The sequence below is a fragment of the Chlorocebus sabaeus genome, chromosome 5 (genome assembly GCF_047675955.1).
Source record: "Chlorocebus sabaeus isolate Y175 chromosome 5, mChlSab1.0.hap1, whole genome shotgun sequence".
In the NCBI taxonomy this organism is placed as follows: domain Eukaryota; kingdom Metazoa; phylum Chordata; class Mammalia; order Primates; family Cercopithecidae; genus Chlorocebus; species Chlorocebus sabaeus.
The window spans coordinates 11,350,840-11,371,539 of record NC_132908.1 but is presented as its reverse complement, the minus strand read 5'-3'; the positions used below and the strand labels follow the sequence as shown (position 1 = coordinate 11,371,539).

General features: G+C 45.9%; 1 protein-coding gene across 3 annotated transcripts in view; it reads left to right on the top strand.

The window, feature by feature from the left end:
* The first annotated feature begins 1,404 nt into the window (after window positions 1-1,404).
* Window positions 1,405-20,700, top strand: part of ZC3H7A (zinc finger CCCH-type containing 7A) — a 48,565-nt gene continuing 29,269 nt past the window's right edge. Inside the window, exons 1-4 of one of the 3 annotated variants that reach the window (XM_037989842.2) lie at window positions 1,405-1,536; window positions 17,329-17,430; window positions 18,243-18,282; window positions 20,364-20,561. In XM_037989842.2, coding sequence (XP_037845770.1) covers window positions 17,363-17,430; window positions 18,243-18,282; window positions 20,364-20,561 — 306 coding nt within the window. In that variant the 5' untranslated portion in view covers window positions 1,405-1,536; window positions 17,329-17,362. Of the gene's footprint in view, window positions 1,537-2,686; window positions 2,705-16,800; window positions 16,878-17,328; window positions 17,431-18,242; window positions 18,283-20,363; window positions 20,562-20,700 lie in introns of those variants that run through there. The other 2 variants (XM_073015177.1, XM_037989843.2) reach the window with 2 other exon arrangements.

Below are 20,700 nucleotides of genomic sequence, written 5' to 3'. Positions count from 1 at the left end.
TGAAGTCATAGGGTGGGGCCCTAATCTAGTAAAACTGTTGTTCCCGTAAGAAAAAGGAGGACACACCAGGGATTCCTGCTCAGAGAGAAAGGTCATACGAGGACACAGTGAGAAGGCAGCTGTTTGCAAGCCAGGGAGAGAGGCCTCACCAGAAACCAGCCCTTAGGCTTGTAGCCTCTAAAATTGTGAGAAAATAAATTCCTGTTGTCTAAGCTGCCTGGTCTAGGGTATTCTATCATGGCAGCCTGAACTAATACTCTGGTTTGTAAATCTACCTCACCCAGACCCGTGGAAGAGCTACTGTAGCTAGTGTCCCCACTTCCCCTCTTGTCCCTCCTACAGCCCAATCTCTGCACAGTAGCTGGAGAGCACTTTCTAAAATATAAATGAGATTTTGGAACTCCCAGTTCAGACTCAATGACCCCCATCCACACAAAACTCCAAATTCCACAGGGCGGGCCCTCTGTGTCACATATCTTTCTCCCTCTGGCACACATCAGCCATGCAGGCTTTCCTGTTATCCAGACACCGAGCTCCAGCGTCAAGGCTTTTGCATTCATTTCTCCTCTACCTGAGGCACACTGCCCCATGGCTGCACGGCTGTCACCTCCTCAGGGGCTTTCCCAAAACCTCCTGTCACACCCTCCTGCTTCAATTTCTTTGGTCTTCACCGTCCAAAATGGTCTTATTTGGGCGCCTGTCCGCCCAGATTTCCGCCCTCCATCCCATGGGGCAGGGATCCTGCCTTGCCCACTGCCGAGCTGAGCGTTTTACAAGAAGCCGTGCCCGCAGCGGGGCACCTGGCCGTAAAATGCATGTGGAAGAGGCGGCATTTGCGCTGGGCCCTGAAGGACAGGGATCCAGGCCTTCCAAGAGCCGGCAGATGGAACTGGGAGGCTGTCTTTGGATCCCCGGCTGCCGCGGGGCTCCGCGCCTCCGTTCCTCATCTGTAGGGATGAGGACAACCACGGTTGTTGTGAGGATGCAGCGTGACTCTTCGCACAGAACGGCGCCCCGGATGAGGACTCGCCAAGCTACTCAGGCTCCAGGGTGGGCTTCCCGATGCCGACTCAGCTCCTCTCCCCGCTGGACGCTGTTCTACCTCCTCGCGCTTCTGATCAGGCCGCGGCCCGGGCGAGGCCCCAGAACACCCAGGTGCTGGTTAATCCGTCTTAAGTCCGAGCGCGTCCAGTGCGCAACGTGGCCTTCCCATTGGCTCCCCCGGTGGGCCGCGCTTCGACACCGGGGCTCCGGATTGAACGGCGCGCCCAGGTCCCTGCCCCCAGTCAGACGTGGCGCCACCGCCCCCAGCCCGTAGCTCCGGCGCAGCCAATGGCGGCGTCTCTCGGGCGGCAAGTGCGGCCTCCCGCCGCCAGGGGGCGCCGCCGCGGGCGCCGCCGAGCCGCCGCAGCCGCCGCTAACAGAGGGAGAGCTGCGAGCGCGCACCCGGGCCTCGCCGCCGCCGCCACCGCCGCCCGCCCGCTGCCGCCCGCCTCCGCCTGCCTTCCGCCGCCGGCCGGCGCGTCGTCCCCACAGGTAGGGGTAGGGGGGCGCCGCTGGGGTGAAGGAAGCGCGCGCCCGCGCCCCCGCGCGCGCGCCGCCGTCTCGTGCCCGCGCGCGGCCGTTAACGGACGGCGGGCGGGCGGGCGGGGCGGGGGAGGGGCAGCGGGGTCCGCGGCCCGCGGACCCGAGAGGACCCTGAGAGGAGCGGGGCCGGGGCCCTGCGCGCGGAGGGCCGGGTGGGCGCGCCGTCCCCTTCCCCCACCGAGAATAACGTGACCCACTTCTGCCTGCCATTCCTCGGCAAAATGTCTCTTTTGGTGATTTCACTAAAAAATCCTTTTCTTTTCGTTATTTCTGCCTCCTCTGGTGATCGCGGGGACCCCGAGTCAGCGTCTTGGGCTTGGGGGCGGGAAGGATGCCGGTGGAGAGCTTGGCGCATTAATTTGGGGCTCATCCCTCTTTTTTACCCCCTCTGATTTTTTTATTTTTTCGCGCGGGGTGCAGCCCTGGGCCGGGCGGGGAGAGGCCCTGGGGTCCGCGGAGGCGGGGGCGCCGCCCGGGAGGACCGGGACCGGGACCTGTCAGTTCCCATTAGCGGGGCTTCCGGTCAGGCCTGGGCAGCGCAGGGGTGGGGCCGCCTGAGGCCCGGCCGGGGCCTCCGAGGTCGCGCCTGCGTGGGGACTGGGTGGATGTGCTAGGAGTTGGGTATTTTCCTGTCCCCACCTGTCTAGGGATGAAAAGGTGTTGCCCGTGTTCTGTATTGAACCACGAAGGACCTTGCCGTGCCCAGTACGGTGGCCACTGATCCCCGGCCGCTTGGGACGATGGAGCCCACGAAATGGGGCCAGTTTGAGCTGTGGTCCCAGCTGTGAAACGTACATCTGATTTTAAAGACTTAGGATGAGAAAGAACGTAAAGGTTGTCATTGGTAATCTCTTACACTTAAATGCATGTTGAGATGGTCATGTTTGGGACAAATTGGATTAACGAAAATCTTATCATTAAAATTAATCTTGGCAGGATGCAGTGGCTCATGCTTGTCATCCCAAAACTTTGGGAGGCTGAGGCAGGCGGATCGTTTGATTGCAGGAGTTCAAGACCAGCCTGCGCAACTTAGTGAGGCCCCTGTCTCTACAAAAAACACCAAAAATTAACCGGGCGTGGTGGCGCACGCCTGTAGTCAGCTACTCGGGAGGCTAAGGTGGGAGAATCTGCTACTCGGGAGGCTGGGGTGGGAGCATCCCTTGAGCCCAGGAGATTGAGGCTTCGGTGAGCCGAGATTGTGCCAGTGCGCTCCAGCCTGGGTGACGGAGCGAGACACTGTCTCAAAACAAATAAACAAAAGTTAATCTCACTGCTTTTCTTTTTCCCTTTTTTAGTGTGGCTATTTGGATATTTAAAATGACATGTATGGGCCGGGTGGGGTGACTCACGTCTGTAATCCCAGTTCTTTGGGAGGATGAGGTGGGTGCATTACCTGAGGTGAGGAATTCGAGACCAGCCTTGCCAACATGGTGAAACCCGTCTGTAGTAAAAATACAAAAATTAGCCAGGCGTGGTGGCAGGCGCCTGTAATCCCAGCTACTGGGGAGGCTGAGGCAGGAGAATCGCTTGAACCGGGAGACAGAGGTTGCAGTGAGCAGAGATTGCGCCATTGCACTCCTCCCCGGACAACAGATGAGACTCCCTCACCACATACATACATACATACATACATACATACATACTATGACATGTATGCCTCATTTTGTATATTTTGTATAGTATTTTGACTGGACACCGCTCAGCTGGGGCATCTGAAAGGGTGGTGGCCCTGAGAACACACATCTATCTGCTTATCTTTCCTGCTTCTCTGATGGCATGTGGCCTCCTTCCCTTAAGGCTCTCAAAGAATCCACTGCCTCTTCCTTCTCATCCTGAGCCAAACTATTGAACTGAATTGCACAATGGGGTCTTGTCCTAATCTGCAGAATAATTCAGGTTAATGGACAGTATTTTCCCTGTTGAAAAATTTTCCCTATCTGCTCTATGCTGGAGGCTACAAATAGTTATATGAGTTTTGGCTCAGAATGAGATCATGAGTTACTGAGGCTGAATATTATCAATATTTGTGTGTGTGTGTCTTTGCGTGCTTGTGTGTTTATTCTGCAAAGAGCCCATTGATTTTCTGCCATCCAAATGAAGTGGAGAATTCTTGCCTTTCTTCATGTTACTGTGAATTTCGGGTTTTACACAGACCTACACCCTCTTCCTTTCCAATTCCCCAGGTTCTGTCAGTTTTTGCAAATAAGAATGGTGATTTGTCAGCTACATTGTTCCACAATTCTTAATTCTGACTGATTTTAAAACCTGCCAATTGGTGTGGATTAAATTGTCAATATAAGTGGAAAAGAATCAATTATAGAAACTCTCAATTCTAGGGATGGTGAGAGTGACTGTTGGAAAGTTTTGAGCATTTCAGTAAAGGAAGAAAGAAACAAAAGATGTCTGTATCCTCTTGCCACAGATACCTTAGAAAGTGCTTTCTAGAGACAGTATGATGTGAGCAAACTTTTGTCTTCTAGATAATGTCTTGAAGTGTTTTGTTTTGCCTTTTTTTTTTTTTTTTGTAGAAAATATTTTTCTCCAGAATCCTTATGAAAATTAAAGTGAGGTGTTGGCAAATCAAGAAGAAATTTTAGATAATTTTTAAGGATGAAATATTAAAGTATTAATCCAGAAGTTTAAAAGTTACTGCTAGTGATAACATGTTTTAATTTACATGTACACAGAAGACATATTAAATGAGGTGATTTTCGTTTATGTAAAGCAACGCGGTTACTTTTTCACAAATAGAAAGTGGGAAGCTTTGTGTTTTCTGAAAAGGCCCAAATTTGGAGCAGGACATTAATCTGGCACAGTTGGTAAGAAGGTGAGTGTGTGTTGGGGTTAGGTGTCAGCACTTACTTGGTTGGGAAGACTTCCTTGGCTGGCGGTCTTGGGCACATCGTGGTGGTATGAGTGTCCCCAGGCAAATCATTTATCATGAAGATTTTACATGATATATTCCTGTTGAGTTCTTCCATACAGAGGTCATAGATAAGATGAGAAGTTCCTGGAAACCACCACTTAGCAGGGCTTGGGTGCAGAGGGAGGCTCTTGGGAGCCTCTTTGCGGGAGGAGCCTCTTGACAGACATTGTATCTTACAGAATCTGAAATCTGACAGCAATTTCAAAGCGAATAGTTCCTGTCTGGGGAAGAACTCCAGCCAAAATGTAACATTACCTTCTGGCCAAAATGTAACATTACCTTCCTGCTGTTGTTTGGCATACCATCTCTTATAAAGTTTTCCTTTTCAGTAAAAGGGAGAAACTGTTTCATAAAGTATCCAGTAGGAGCTTCAACATCTTTAATGTCTTATCACCTGGGTTTGCAGCCTTCTGAGGCTTGCATTGTACCCCAGGTGCTTTTGTAAGTGTTGCAAGAGCCAGTTAATACACTGTTGCCAAACAAGGATGACAATAAGGATACTTTAACTACTTTGTAGTTACTGTTTTTAAAGCTATTAATATTACACAGAGAGGCTTCAGTCTGAGGATAGAATTAAATATGGACTATCATTTTTCCTCCCCCAACTCCCGTTTTTTTGAGACAGGATCTTGCTCTGACACCCAGGCTGGAGTATAGTGGCATAGTCATAGTTTGCTGCGACCTCAAACTCCTGGCCTCAAGCAATCCTTCTACCTCAGTCTCCCGAGTAGCTGGCATTACAGGTCTACACCACCATGCCCATTTAATTTTTAAAAGTTTTTTTTGTAGAGATGGGGTCTCCTGTGTTGCCCAGGCTGGTCTCAAACTCCTGTCCTGAAGTGATCCTCCCACCTCAGCCTCCCAAAGTGTTGGGATTACAGGCATGAGCCACTGCACCCAGCCTGTAATTTTTCACTTGAAATGTAGTGATACTTTTTTAGGCAAAAGTACAAATGCTGTGCTAGGTGACCTCTGCACTGCATTCAGTGGGACACTTTGGTCCTGTGTTAGCACGTCTTGTAAGGCTGTTTTAATATTATTTGTATTTAAATACATTATGTTCTGGGTGGAGCATATCGCCTTGAAAGATTTTCCCTGGAGTGATGTCCTGACTCCTGGCCTACTGCATTCTTGTGAAAGCCCTCTGCTTCATCACTTTGTCTGAGTTGCGTTAAATGATGTCTGTTGAGCATATCTTTTTGTGTGCACGTGCGCACACGCATGCGTGTGTTTGTTTCATTTCTCCTGAATGGCTTCAAAGTGCCCACCTGTTCATCAGAGCCATATTTGTCTTTCAGAGCCCAGCCCAGGGTCACCCTAGACAGGTGCTCACCCCCCTCCAGGCATCATTGGCACATAATGTTCAGAAGAGCCAGGTGGATAGGCACTCAGGCTTGGAGCCAGGCTGTCTGCCTTTGAAATTGAGCTCTGCTACTTCCTAGCTGTAATCCTGGGCCAGTTGCGTCACTTATCTGTATTTCAGTTTCTTTATAGTACCTGTCACTTAAGGTTAGCAGGAGGATTAAATGACTTAATACGTATAAAGCATGTAGAACAGTGCCTGGCATCCAGTAAGAGCTACTATTTCTGTCTCAGTATGTTGTAGTCACATTTCCCTTACCTTGATGTCTTCTGTTAATGAGAGCTAGTTTCTAAAGTTACCATGTAAGGTCAAAAATTCATGGATGTGGATATATTTGTCTAGTTACCAACATTGTACTAGACTTTGTGATAATGAGTTTAACCTACCAGGCACTGAGTAAATAGTAAGGGAATTCTGAAGATCCAGGATACCTTGAGATCTTACATAACTTCAAGATAAGTAACAAATTTTAAATCAGCTGATCCCAGAGAGATGATATTCCAGTTTGTAAGAGTTCAGTTAATTTAATGAAATTCCTATTTAATTGAGTTTCTTGCTTTAAAATGAACTGTTCAAAGTGTCTCTCCTTGGGGCAGGCCTGGGTCACGCCTGTAATCCTAATACTTTGGGAGGCTAAGGTGGGTGGATTGCTTGAGCCCAGAAGTTTGAGACCAGCCTGGGCAATACAGTGAGACTCTGTCTCTACAAAAAATACAAGTTATTCTGGTATAGTGGCATGTGCTTGTAGTCCCAGCTACTTGGGAGGCTGAGGTGGGAGGATTGAGCTCTGGAGGTCGAGGCTGCAGTGAGCTGTGATTGTGCCACTGCACTGCAACCTGGGCAACGTAGGGAGACACTGTCTCAAAGACAAAACAAAAAAACAAAGTGCCTTCTTCCCTGGAATTCTTTTTTATTTAGGAGGAGAGGGGATCTGTGAAACTTGTCATTGTATACCTTGAGGAGTTGCTTATGGGTTCAGGTTTTTTTCAATCGCTGTCTCCAGCCAGTTCCCACTATATTAATTCACTTCCCACCTTGTTCCCCCAAAGGGTTGGAGGCCGAGCCCCACCATAGCCAGCTCTGTTTGCAGGCAGTCATTTCCTACCGGGCACCCTCCTTCTTCACACTTGCTTTTTTTTTTTTTTTTTTTTTGAAGCGAAGTCTTGCTGTGTCTCCCAGGCTGGAGTGCAGTGGGGCCCGATCTCGGCAAGCTCCGCCTCCTGGGTTCACGTCATTCTCCTGCCTCAGCCTCCCAAGTAGCTGGGACCACAGGTGCCTGCCACCACGCCTGGCTAATTTTTTGTATTTTTAGTAGAGACGGGATTTCACTGTGTTAGCCAGGATGGTCTCGATCTTTTGACTTCGTGATCCGCCCGCCTCAGCCTCCCAGAGTGCTGGGATTACAGGCTTGAGCCACCGTGCCTGGCCCACGCTTGCTTCTTGTGAACAGTTTTACCAGCTTCTATCTCCTGGGTCTCTGAACTTTGTATGAGGCATTCTCTTTACACTGGGCCGCTTACTTCATTCTTTCGTTCAAGCACTTGTTGAGCTGCACCCAGATGTTGTTCTTACAGTGAAGGCTAAGAAGTACCAGGTACCTGCTGAAGTGAATAAGAGGGGTGAGACTGGGGTGAGGCAGCAGTTTAGGGTGGCAAGGGAAGGTCCCTAACAGTGTGATTTAAGCCCACTTCTGGATGGATGAAAAGGAGCCAGCCCTGTGGAGAGTTGGGAAGTGTATTTTGGGCAGAGGGAGCAACAAACACAGTGACTTAGAAGCATGGAGTGCCTGACTTGTTCTGGGAGCTCTTAAAAGGTCAGTATGACAGGAGCCTCATGTGTGAAACTGGGGGAGGGAGGAGCTAGCTGCATGGCTTGGGGAGGGGGATCTGCTAGGTCACCCTGCGGAGGCAAGGCTTCATCCAGCGTCCCGAGCAACCGCTGAAGGGTTTTAAGCAGAGTGCAAGAATTGGGGTGTGTGTGTGTGTGTGTGTGTGTGTGTGTGTTTTAAAATTTATTTTAGAGACAGGGTCTCGCTCTGTACCCCAGGCTGGAGTGCAGTGGTGTGATTGTAGCTTGCTGAGCCTTGAACCCCTGGGCTTAAGCGATCTTCCTCCCTCAACCTCTGAGTAGCTGAGACTACATACAGGAAGGTGCCCCCAGTCTGGGCTGATGTTTATTTTTATTTTTTACTTATTTTATTTATTTATTTTTGAGGCAGAATGCCACTCTGTGGCCCAGACTGGAGTGCAGTGGCGTTATCTTGGCTCACTGCACCCTCTGCCTCCTGGGTTGAAGGGATTCTCATGCCTCAGCCTCCGGAGTAGCTGGGATTACAGGCGCTTGCCACCGTGCCCAGCTAATTTTTGTATTTTTAGTAGAGACAGGGTTTCGCTGTGTTGGCCAGGCTCATCTCGAACTCTTGACTTCAGGTGATCCACCTGCCTTGGCCTCCCAAAGTGTTGAGATTACAGGTATGAGCCACCGTGCCCGGCCCCTACATCACTCTTTGTAGTAAAATGGTGGGGTAGATTTAAAAAATACTTCCAGATGAAACATGTACTAGAAGAAAATATGAGAGGAGTGAGTATTTTATAATCTCCGAGTGGGGAAAGTATTTCTGAGTATGTCAGAATCTAGGAGCCATAAAAGGAAATACTGATAAATTCAGCTACTTAAAAAAAAAAAAATTTATAAAAAGGCTTGGCACGGTGGCTTACGCCTGTAATCCCAGCACTTTGAGAGGCTGAGGTAGGAAGATCACTTGAGGTCAGGAGTTCAAGACCAGCCTTACCAACATGGAGAAACCCCGTCTCTACCAAAAATACAAAATTAGCTGGGCATTTTGGCGCATGCCTGTAATCGCAGCTACTTGGGAGGCTGAGGCAGAAGAATCGCTTGAACCTGGGAGGTGGAGGTTGCAATGAGCCGAGATCGTGCCATTGCACTCCAGCCTGGGCAATAAGAGTGAAACTCCATCTCAAAAAACAATAACAACAACAATGAAAAACCTTTGCTGTCAAAAATAACCAAAGTCAAAAGATTGACATCAAATTGGAAAAAGCACCAACATCAAAAAGGACTATTTTCCTCAACATATAAAGAGCTTCCATAAATAAGTAAAGCTCAGCCTGGAAGAAAAATGAGCAGAGGATATGAGCAAACAATTCACAGACAAGGAAGTACAGATGATTCTTAAATCTGAAAGGACGCTCAGCCTTGATAATGAGAGATTAAAACAAACCAGCCTCATCACATTGCCACACTGTTTCTCTCTTTTTTGGTTAACAAGGATTCACACGTTTGATAATGCCTGAATGAAGCACTGAACCAGGAATCCTGTGCATTGTTAGTGGGAGTATCGCTCGGTGTATTGTGGCAATAGCTGGCAAAATAAATACATATGCCCTTTATCCTTTAGAAATTCTTTTTTTTTTTTTTTCTGAGATGGAGTCTCGCTCTTAAGTTCAGGTGGAATGCAGTGGCACGATCTCTGCTCACTGTAGCCTCCACCTCCCAGGTTCCAGTGTTTCTCCTGCCTTAGCCTCTCGAGTAGCTGGGATTACAGGCGTGTGCCACCACACCTGGTTAATTTTTGGGTTTTTAGTAGAGATGGGGTTTCACCATGTTGGCCAGGCTGGTCTGGAACTCCTGACCTCAAGTGATCTGCCTGCCTCGGCCTCCCAAAGTGCTGGGATTACAGGCGTGAGCTACCATGGCCGGCCTATCCTATAAAAGTTCTTTAAAGGGTTACTTAGATGTGTATGAAATGCCCCGTGCACATGGTGACCTTTAAAGATTGGAAACAACCAGAAGGTCCATCACCAGAGGCCTGGTAAAATTGTGGTACAGGCATATCATAGAACGCTGAGTGTGTACTGAAAACACACTGATTAGATACTCCATGAAGACAGTGGGGTACAGAACTCCCTGGTAGCTCCAGTTTGAATAAAGAAGAACATATACACTGTTGGGCGCGGTGGCTCACGCCTGTAATTCCAGCACTTTGGGAGGCTGAGGCAGGCCGATCACCTGAGGTCAGGAGTTCAAGACCAGCCTGGCTGACATGGTGAAACCCTGTCTCTACAGAAATAACAAAAATTAGCCAAGCATGGTGGTATGCGCCTGTAATCCCAGCTACTTGGGAGGCTGAGGCAGAAGAATTGTTTGAACCCGGGAAGCAGAGGTTGCAGTGAGTTGAGATCGTGTCATTGCACTCCAGCCTGGGTGACAGAGTGAGAGTTCGTCTCAAAAAACACATATACACAGAATACTTTTTTTTTGTTTTGAAATAATTATAGACTCACAGGAAGTTGCAAAAGTAGTACATAGAGTCCCATGAACCCTTCACCCCTGCTTCCTTCAATGGTGACATATAACTGTAGCACTCTGTCAGACAACCAGGAAATTGACATTAGTATAATACTGTTAACCAAACTATGGGCCTCACTGGGTTTTAACCAGCACTCGTGTGTGTGTGTGTGTGTGTGTGTGTGTGTGTGTGTGTGTAGTATTACACAGTTTTATCCCATGCATAAATTCATGTAACCACTCCCACAATCAAGATACAGAATCGTTCTATAGAATATCTTTGTCTGGCCGGGCGCGGTGGCTCAAGCCTGTAATCCCAGCACTTTGGGAGGCCGAGACGGGCGGATCACGAGGTCAGGAGATCGAGACCATCCTGGCTAACCCGGTGAAACGCCGTCTCTACTAAAAAATACAAAAAAAAAAACTAGCCGGGCGAGGTGGCGGGCGTCTGTAGTCCCAGCTACTCAGGAGGCTGAGGCAGGAGAATGTCGTAAACCCGGGAGGCGGAGCTTGCAGTGAGCTGAGATCCGGCCACAGCACTCCAGCCTGGGCGACAGAGCGACGACTCCGTCTCAAAAAAAAAAAAAAAAAAAGAATATCTTTGTCTGGCCAGGCACGGTGGCTCATGCCTGTAATCCCAGCGCTTTGGGAGGCCAAGGCAGGCAGATCACAAGGTCAGGAGTTTTGAGATCTGCTTGACCAACGTGGTGAAACCCCATCTCTACTAAAAATACAAAAATTAGCTGGGTGTGGTGGGGCACACCTGTAATCCCAGCTACTCGGGAGGCTGAGGCAAGATAGTCGCTTGAACCCAGGAGGTGGAGGTAGTAGTGAGCCGAGATCACGCCACTACACTCCAGCCTGGGCGACAAAGCAAGACTCCATCTCAAAAAAAAAAGAAAAAAAAGAGAGATATATATATATATATTTGTCGGGACTTTTCTGAGACTGGTAACAGTGGTTGGTGGCCCTCCAGGAGGGCAAATGGGTGGCTAAGTGATTGGGTGGGAAGGAGACATTCCTTTTCACTGTCATGTTAAAATGGACAGTATGGGATGTCTGAGAAATTCAAATGGAACTGTCAAACAGGCTGGAGGGTCTGCCTTGGGATGGATGTGAGAGTTGTCATGGGGCCCTCGATGAGGGCATTTGACATCTATCTGGTGGAGGGAGGCACTGTATGGGAGAGTATGGCTACGGGAGATCTCAAGAGTGGGTCCTCAGGGCTCTCAAAGTGAGAGGTCTGTGGAGATGGAGCCTCAGCCTGCAGGAGACGAGTGGCCTGTGAGGTAGGGACAAACCTAGCCAGGGCTATGAGGTGGAAGTTGAAAGGAGGGGCCCCAAGGAGGGAGTGCTGCTGAGGCTGAGTAAGAAAAGAGACTGTTGGTTTGACTTTGTAAAATTCTTTCTTTCTTTAAAATTGAGGCTAGATTTTAACAGGATCCAAAAATAAGATGGTATATTTTTAAACATCTTTTTTTCTATTTTAAAAAAGCAGTATGGGGCTGGACAAGGGGGCTCACACCTGTAATCCCTGTGCTTTTTTTTTTTTTCTTTTTTGGAGACAAAGTCTTGCTCTTGTCCCCCAGGCTGGAGTGTGATGGCATGATTTCAGCTCACTGCAACCGCTGCCTGCCAGGTTCAAACGATTCTCCTACCTCGGCCTTCTGAGTAGCTGGGATTACAGGCATGTGCCACCACGCCTGGCTAATTTTTGTATTTTTAGTAGAGACAGGGTTTCACCATGTTGGCCAGAATGGTCTCAATCTCCTGACCTCAGGTGATCTGCCTGCCACGGCCTCCCAAAGTACTGGGGTTACAGGCATGAGCCACCCCACCTGGCCAGTCCCTGTGCTTTTAATCCCTGTGGAATTAAAACAATTAGCTGGGCATGGTGGCACACTTGTAGTCTCAGCTACTGAAGGGGCTAATGGGGGAGGATCGCTTGAGACCAGAAGTTTGAGGTTGCAATGAGCTGTGATCACACCACTGTACTTCAGCCTGGATGACAGTAAGACCTTGTCTCAAAAAAAAAAACCAAAAACCCAAAACACAAAGGGGTGTGTGTGGGGGGCAGGTTATTTCACAGGTAGAACTAATAAATGGTGAGGAAAAAAGAAATTACAGTAGTAGTTTGGGGAAGGGGCACGAGGGAATTTTCTCTAGAGTGACAGTTAATGGTCTGTATCTTTTCTTTTTTAAGAGACAAGATCTTGTTCTGTTGCCCAAGTTGAGGTGTAGTGGCGCGGTCGGCAGCTCGCTGCACCCTCCAACTCCTGGGCTTAATCAGTCCTCTCGCCTTAGCCTCCTGAGTAGCTAGGACTACAGGCACATACCACCACACCTGGTTTATTTTCTTTTTTGTTTTTTTGTAGAGATGGGGTCTCTCCATCTTGCCCAGGCTGGTCTCATACTCCTGGGCTCAAATGATCCTCCTGCCTTGGCCTCCCAAAGTGCTGGTCTATATCCTGATAGGACTCTGGGTCACATGAGTTTGTCAAAATTCACATTAAGATTTGTGTGTTTTATCTTGAAAAACAAAACTGTAAACAAATATCGATCTCTAGTTACTGAAGTGTGTGCTGAGATATTTAGGTGTCTGCAGCTCACTTTGAAATTTATTAAAACAGTAAGATGGACTGATGAATGAACGGAAGGATGAGCCGGTAGATAAAGATGGGCAGATGTGATCTCACAAAACATTAATTGTCCATTTGGGCATACAGTATTGTAATTTTTTTTTTTTTTAACTTTACTGTGTGTTTGAGAACTTTCAAAATAAAAGTTTTTGGGGAAACTTAAAAAACGACTGAAGATGAAATCCTCTGTCATGTTATATTTCAATATTCCTGATACTATGATCCTAGATCTTTAAACATATAAAGGGGTGTATTTTGTGCATTAAAAATGTCTGTATCCATTTTCCATTTCCTTTAAATCACTTACTTGTGGTGTCAGCTCTTTGCCACATGCCTTTTGTGTATAAGGTTGAGGTTCGAGGTTCTCTAACACTTTCTGGGGAAAATAGCTTTAAGGCTATAAACTTGGCAGATATCAGTACCCAGGAGTCCATTCTTAACCAGCAAATTAACTTTCTGAGTCAACCTCAAACCAGTTCCCCACCTTGGCTAGACAGAGGCTGAGAGAAAGGTACATCATTCACTGAACAGTATGGCCATCGTCCTGGTTTCAGGCATCCTTTTCTTTGGTTCCCTCCTTCTGGCCTGACTGCTCTGGCACCCTGAAGACTACTCTGGGTTCCTCTGAGCTCTACAGTTCGAACTCTAATTAAATTGCCCTGTTTTAGCTAAAACAAACAAAAGCCCGGTGGTCCCTTAAGTCATCTTTCCAAGGAAGGGCTCAGAGGATACATAAACTTTAAAAAATTTGTTTAATTTTTGTACAGAGGTAATTCATTTACGTGGCTCCAAATAAAACAAAAGTTTTGAACATATAAATTGAAAAGACCTCACCCTACCCCTGTTCCAGCCCTCAGTCTTCCACTACTGCTGTAGTCTCCATGATTCCATCTGGAGCTATTTTATGTCCACACAAGCATATGTCAATATATATACCTACCTGCCACTTAAAAAAAAACAAAATGGCCAGGCACGGTGGCTCACACTTGTAATGCCAGCACTTTGGGAGGCCTAGGCGGGCGGATCACTCATGAGGTCAGGAGATCGAGACCATCCTGGCTAACACAGTGAAACCCCGTCTCTACTAAAAATACAAAAAATTAGCTGGGCGTGGTGGCGGGCACCTGTAGTCCCAGCTACTTGGGAGGCTGAGGCAGGAGAATGGCGTGAAGCCACAAGGCGGAGGTTGCAGTGAGCAGAGATCGTGCCATTGCACTCCAGTCTGCTTGACAGAGTGAGACTCCGTCTCAAAAAACAAAACAAAACAAAACAAAACAAAGCAGGTCATATCATAGATACTTACATGCCTCATCTTTTTTTTTTTTTTCCTATAATTTCTTCAGGCATTTCATTTTTGATAGACATTGGGTAAGTTTTTTTAAAAAATACTACTTTTGAGACAGGGTCTCACTCTCTCACCCAGGCAGGCAGTGGCCCAATCGTAGCTCATTACAGCCTCAGCCTCCTGGGTTCAAGCCATCCTCCTGTCTCCATCTTCTGAGTATCTGGGACTACAGGTACGCACCACAACACCCGGTTACTTTATTTTTATTTATTTATTCATTTTTTTGAGACAGGGTCTCACTCTGTCACCCAGGCTGGAGTGCAGTGGCATGATTACAGCTCACTGCAACCTCGACCTCACAGGCTCCATCAGTCCTCCCACCTCAGCCTCCTGAGTAGCTAGGACTACAGGTGCATGCCACCATGCCTAGCTAATCTTTATATTTTTTGTTTATTTATTTATTTTGAGACGGAGTTTCACTCTTGTTGCCCAGGCTGGAGTGCCGTGGCACCATCTCAGCTCACCGCAACCTCCACCTCTCGAGTTCAAGCGATTCTCCTGCCCCAGCCTCCGGAGTAGCTGGGATTACAGGCATGCACCACCACACCTGGCTAATTTTGTATTTTTAGTAGGTTTCTGCATGTTGATCAGGCTGGTCTGGAACTCCTGACCTCAGGTGATCCACCCGCCTCAGTCTCCCAAAGTGCTGGGATTATAGGCATGAACCACCATGCCCCACCAACTTTTTTTGTTTTTTTGTTTTGTTTTGTTTTGTTTTGAGACAGAGAGTCACTCTTGTTGCCCAGTGGAGTGCAATGGTGCGATCTTGGCTCACTGCAACATCCGCCTACCAGGTTCAAGCGATTCTCCTGCCTCAGCCTCCCAAATAACTGGGATTATAGGCACGCACCACCATGCCTGGCTAATTTTGTATTTTCAGTAGAGATCGGGTTTCTCCATGTTGGTCAGGCTGGTCTCGAACTCCTGACCTCAGGTGATCCACCCACCTCGGCCTCTCAAAGTGCTGGATTACAGGTGTGAGCCACTGCTCCTGGCCTCTTTTAAATTTTTTTGTAGAGATGGGGGTCTCCCTGTGTTGCCCAGGTTGGTCTTGAACTCCTAGGCTCAAATGATCTTCCTGCCTTTGCCTCCCAAAGTGCTGGGATTACAGGTGTGAGCTACCATGAGTGGCCTGAGTTAGTTTTAGAAATCTTTTTCTTTTACAAATAGTGCTTCCTTAAATTATTTTGCACATATAAATTTTTAAAAAACATTTATACATTTAAAAATATATATATAAATTTTAAAAAAAACCAAAACACTTCTCGTAAGGACATGGGAGGACATGTCCAAGTAGATAGAAGGGCAGAATGAGCTTCCATGCCCCCTCATGCAGCTGGAACCATTATCCGTATTTTTGGCATTCTTGTTTTATTTCCACCCAGCTACCTGCCTTTTGGCTAAACTGTTTTAAAAGCACATCCCAGAAATAGTGTCATTTTACTCTAGTGTCATGGATTTTTAAACTTTATTTTGTGATGTTTCAAACACATCCAGAGACTAGTACTGAAGAATCCCCTGCACTTCTCCCGTGGTTATCAGCGTTCTGCTGTTTCCTCCCCACCTCACACCCAGCCCCACCCCGCCTTTTTTTGTTGCTGGAGTATTTTAAAGCAAGTCCCCTATGTCATATCCTTTCCCATGTAAACACTTCAGTAAAGTACCAACTTTATAGGACAAAAATATTGAGAACTGACAGTGTTTCAAAGAAGAAAGGGATTAGCACTAGTTACCAGCATTTGGGACATTCCAACCCGCATCTCACCCTTATACTTAAAAAAAAAAATGAGATTTAAAAATAAAACTGCAAATGCCAAGCAATAATGAAACTAAAAAATTTCAGCAATGTGTTTGAAACATGAGTGGAATTTCCCTTCCTGTCACCTAGGTCCAAATACATGGTTTATGTGTAAGATGTTGTCTTAACTTGAGGTGCCAGTTGTTCTCAACTGGGGCCGATTGTGCTTTCCCCACCCTGACATTTAACAATATCTGGAGACATTTTTGGTTGTGAATGGGGTTGGGGTGAGGGGTTACAGGCATAGTGGGTAGAGGCAGAAATACTGCCAACATCCTGCAATCACAAGACAAGTACTTAGCTAGCCCAGAATGCCACGCCTGAGAATCTCGTTTGGGCCACTGGGAGATGATGTTTTCTGTCAGATCTCTTCTCTCTGGCTCTCCTTGAACTTGGGGAACTGCTCAGTGAACATTGATTAGTGGAGGTGGGGCCCAAAAGAATGATATGTGTTGACATTTGCAAGTGTTATATTGAAGGTAACATTTTAACATCCAGAACATTCCAATAGAAGTAACTTTATTTATATCATTATTTTATCTGTTGTGTCAACAATAATCATTTTGGAAGTTTGTGGGACAAAATATGTATAAGGTTTAAACTTGGCTTACAAGGAAGTCAGACTCCCTCGGAGGCAAGCGGATGTGAAACCCTTTTATTTCTGGAGAGCTTCCAGAAGCAAAACAAGGCTGGAACTGTTCTAGGGACAGCTTATGCGTGCGTGTAGACAGGGGAAAAACAAAACCTGAAGCCAAAGGAGGGAAGAGGAAAGGAAGGGGAGACATGACTTTTTCCTGGAGACTGCTCAGGAGGTGTATATGAAGTCTGCATAGCCATTCAGCCTTAAAGAATGTGAAAACTGGCCGGGCGCCGTGGCTCACACCTATAATCCCACACTTTGGGAGGCCGAGGTAGGTGGATCACTTGAGGTCAGGAGTTCGAGTCTAGCTTGACCAACAAGGTGAAATCCCGTCTCTCCTAAAAATACAAAAATTAGCTAGGTGTGGTGGCAGGCGACTGTAGTCCCAGCCACTCAGGAGGCTGAGACAGGAGAATTGCTTGAACCCAGGAGGCGGAAGTTGCAGTGAGCCGAGATCACGCCACTACACTCCAGCCTGGGCAATGGAGTAAGACTCCGTCTCAAAAAAAGAATGTGAAAACGGTGTGCTTATGGTGTGCCGGACCTTAGGGGGCCCACAAAGATGACTCCCGTAGGGTCCCTGCTTTCCAGGGCCCTGGAGTCAAGGCAGAAATGGACGTGTCCATAGCCGATTATGTGACAAGGTCTGGATTTATGGGTGTTTTGATTGGAGTCCAGGGGCCCTGGTACCTTATGTGCTTTTTTGCCTTGTTTCTTTCCAGATTGCTCATTTAGAAAGTGGATGTGTGGGATAACATGTCCAGTGTGTCCGAGGAGAGAAGAAAAAGGCAGCAGAACATTAAGGAAGGACTGCAGTTCATACAGTAAGAGCTTCAAGAGTTCTTGTGTTCTTGCCACGTCTTAATTCTTTGATGTGGATGTATGTTTTGTGGAGGGTAAGAACTCTTTAGTCATGTTTAATAGGTCCAGTTAATTTGGGTTAGAAACTCCATATTCTAGCAATATTTTTTTCTCTCGTCCGTTTGAACATTCTTGCATTCGGAAGCACGTCTTACTGTTGCTGGCTTTTAGGGCTGTAATTGTTAGTCTCCCCCAAAATGTTAGACTGAGGAATTTGAATTTGTTCTAAGAAGAGTGCTGCTGAGTGGAAAGTGACTGAAAATGAACATCTGGTGGCACAGAGGGCTTCTGTGATCAGACGTGTCTGTTCAGAAGCTCAGTGTTTAATTGGACTTCTTGAAGCATGTCAATGATGAGGCAGCTGTGGTTTGGATGGACACATCCAGGCAGAAGGGCCTCTTTGTTCCTTCCTGGGAAGGAGACATTCTCTCTATACTGCAGTAAATTGGATCAAATATTGTTAGTGGTTCTGTACTATTTTTAACCTTTTTTTTGGCATTTGAAGAATTAGGGTTTTTAAAAATAGAAGTAGGTTTGAAAGTAAAGTGTTGTACTTAAAAAATACTAAGTAATAGTTTAGTTTTTTTTTTGTTTTATTTTTTGTTTTCGTAACTGTAGTCATCTGTGAATAATGGTAGTAAAGGAGGAGGAAGTCTTTAAAATATGCCTTGAACCAGTGGCAAGCTAATGGAACCACAGATTTAAGATGACTTCTGACTGAACAAGTCCCGATAAGGAGCTTGATAATTAAAATTAATTTGTTTCTTCTTCTTAGGTCGCCGCTGTCATATCCAGGAACACAGGAGCAATATGCGGTAATGACTCCGGGAAGGTCTGCTTGAAAGCTCTGCAAGTGGCTTGTGAACTGTAATTTGTAGCAGGGGTTGGTAAATGATGGCCTTGTGGGCCCAATCTGGCCTGCTGTCCTTTTTTAAATTTTATTTCATTTTTTTGCAAATAAAGCTTTATTGGAACACAGCCACACTCATTTGTTTATGTATTATCTGTGGCTGTTTTTGCAACATATGGTAGTTTTGACAGAGACCATATGGCCCATGGAGCCTAAAACATGTACTGTCTGGGCATTTTCAGAAGTTTGCCAATCCCTTCTATATAGGATTTTTTTGTTTTGTTTTGTTTTGTTTTGTTTTTTTGCATACTTGCACAGTTGTCCTGTATTTTCTTTCCTCTATTAGTGTGGTTTTGAATTCGTTTATCTTTTGAGCCCCTTGAAAATTATTTCTCATGTCGTTGAAAATAAGTGGGACAGAATTTATTGAGAAAGAGTGTGTGGAACATCTTTTTCTGTTAGGAGATGTTCTGACAGCAGCAAAGGGGGACTGAATACCAAGAGGGAAGAACTAGTGATCTACTAGTTAGGAACAGGGAGAAAGCCCAGTTCATTGGGACTTTGACTATAGACTCTTGTCTCTACTAACTGTTGGTTCACCTGTGTTTTTTATCCTCTGAGGGTTTTGAGGCTTCTAAATGTCACTTTCTTGCTGCCTCTCTCCCTCCTCCCCTTTTCTTCTCTCTTGTTCCTTCCCTCTCTACAAACAGATTTAGAATAAAAAAGTATTATAGCCAGAAATAAACCGTAACAGTTGTTTCATTTTGCACATGTGGAACTGGGGTTTAAAGATGCTAAGTGGCATGTCACGAGTTACACTTGATTGTTAATAGTTGATCTGTCCAGTCTTTTAAATAATTTAATCAGCTTAGACAGGAATTCATAAAATAAGACAAAACAAGTGGAATATTTTTCTGATCTCGTGTTGAAAAAGGGCTTTTAAAATACGAAAATATGGCCAGGCATGGTGGCTCATACCTGTAATCCCAGCACTTTCGGAGGCTGAAGAGGGCGGATCACTTGAGGCCAGGAGTTTGAGACTAGCCTGGGCAACATGGCAAAACCCCATCTCTACTAAAGATACAAAAATTAGCCAAGTGTAGTGGCAGGTGCCTGTAATCCCAGCTACTCAGGAGGCTGAGACACAAAAATCATTTGAACCCAGGAAGTGAAGTTACAGTGAGCTGAGATCGTGCCACTGCACTCCAGCCTGGGTGCCAGAGTGAGACTCAGAACTAAACTGAAGCATGATAGAAATAACGAAGGAAAATGACAAACTTTTGTACATGCTAAACGAATATATATACTTATTTGATAAGAAAAAAGTTTAACATCCCCCTCCCCCTAAATCAGTAAATGACCTGAGCAATTTACAGAAAAAGAAATACAAGGGGTCCATAAAAATGTGGAATAGTTCAATTTTACTGGTAAAGACATGCAAATACAAAGAGGATACCACTGGAAAAAAAAAACACAAAACCATAAAAACACAAAATGATACCATTTTCCACCTAGAAATTGGTAGATTTTACATACATGTGCATGTGTAACCACGTATGTGTACATACCTACACACGTGTACACACGCACATATGCTACCCAGGTGGGTGGATCATGAGGTCAGGAGTTCAAGACCAGCCTGACCAATATGGAGTGTAAAGAAAACCACTAGAAACATTTTTCATCGTGGCCTTTTTCTAAGGCAGTTTGGAAACACTGCTCAAAAGCCTTAAGCTATTCACTCTCTTTGACCTGGGGCTTCCACTTCGTTTCTCTAGTAGGAACAGAATTGGAGATGTGAACAAATATTTATAAGGTACTTTTGCTGTTTCTTAATAGTGAGAAATTGAATTTCTCCTTGAAAAAGCAAGCAAGATACAATACTTAGCTGAGATAGCGGTGACTCGGGCATCTCACAATTTCTTAGAGCAATGCTGCTGTTCTGTCATATTGTTTCCTGTGAAGTTTTAGGTATAAAAATTAAAAATTACTTATACCTTATCTTTTTTGATAGAAGACTTCAACTGGTAACTTTCTCTTTTTTAGGTATATTTGCATGCTCTCGTGAGAAATCTTTTTAATGAAGGAAATGATGTTTATCGGGAACGTGATTGGAACAACTCGATAAGCCAGTACACGGAAGCTTTGAATATAGCTGATTATGCAAAATCTGAAGAAATTTTAATCCCCAAAGAAATAATTGAAAAACTATATATAAATCGTATTGCCTGCTATTCTAATATGGTGAGTTGTAATTTTTAAAGTGATGTTTCTAGAGTGAAAAGAATTTTTTCAATGACTTAGTACGTTAATAAAAAGTCAGTTTCTTTTTTTTTTTTTTTTTTTTTTTGAGACAGAGTCTCGCTCAGTCGCCCAGGCTGGA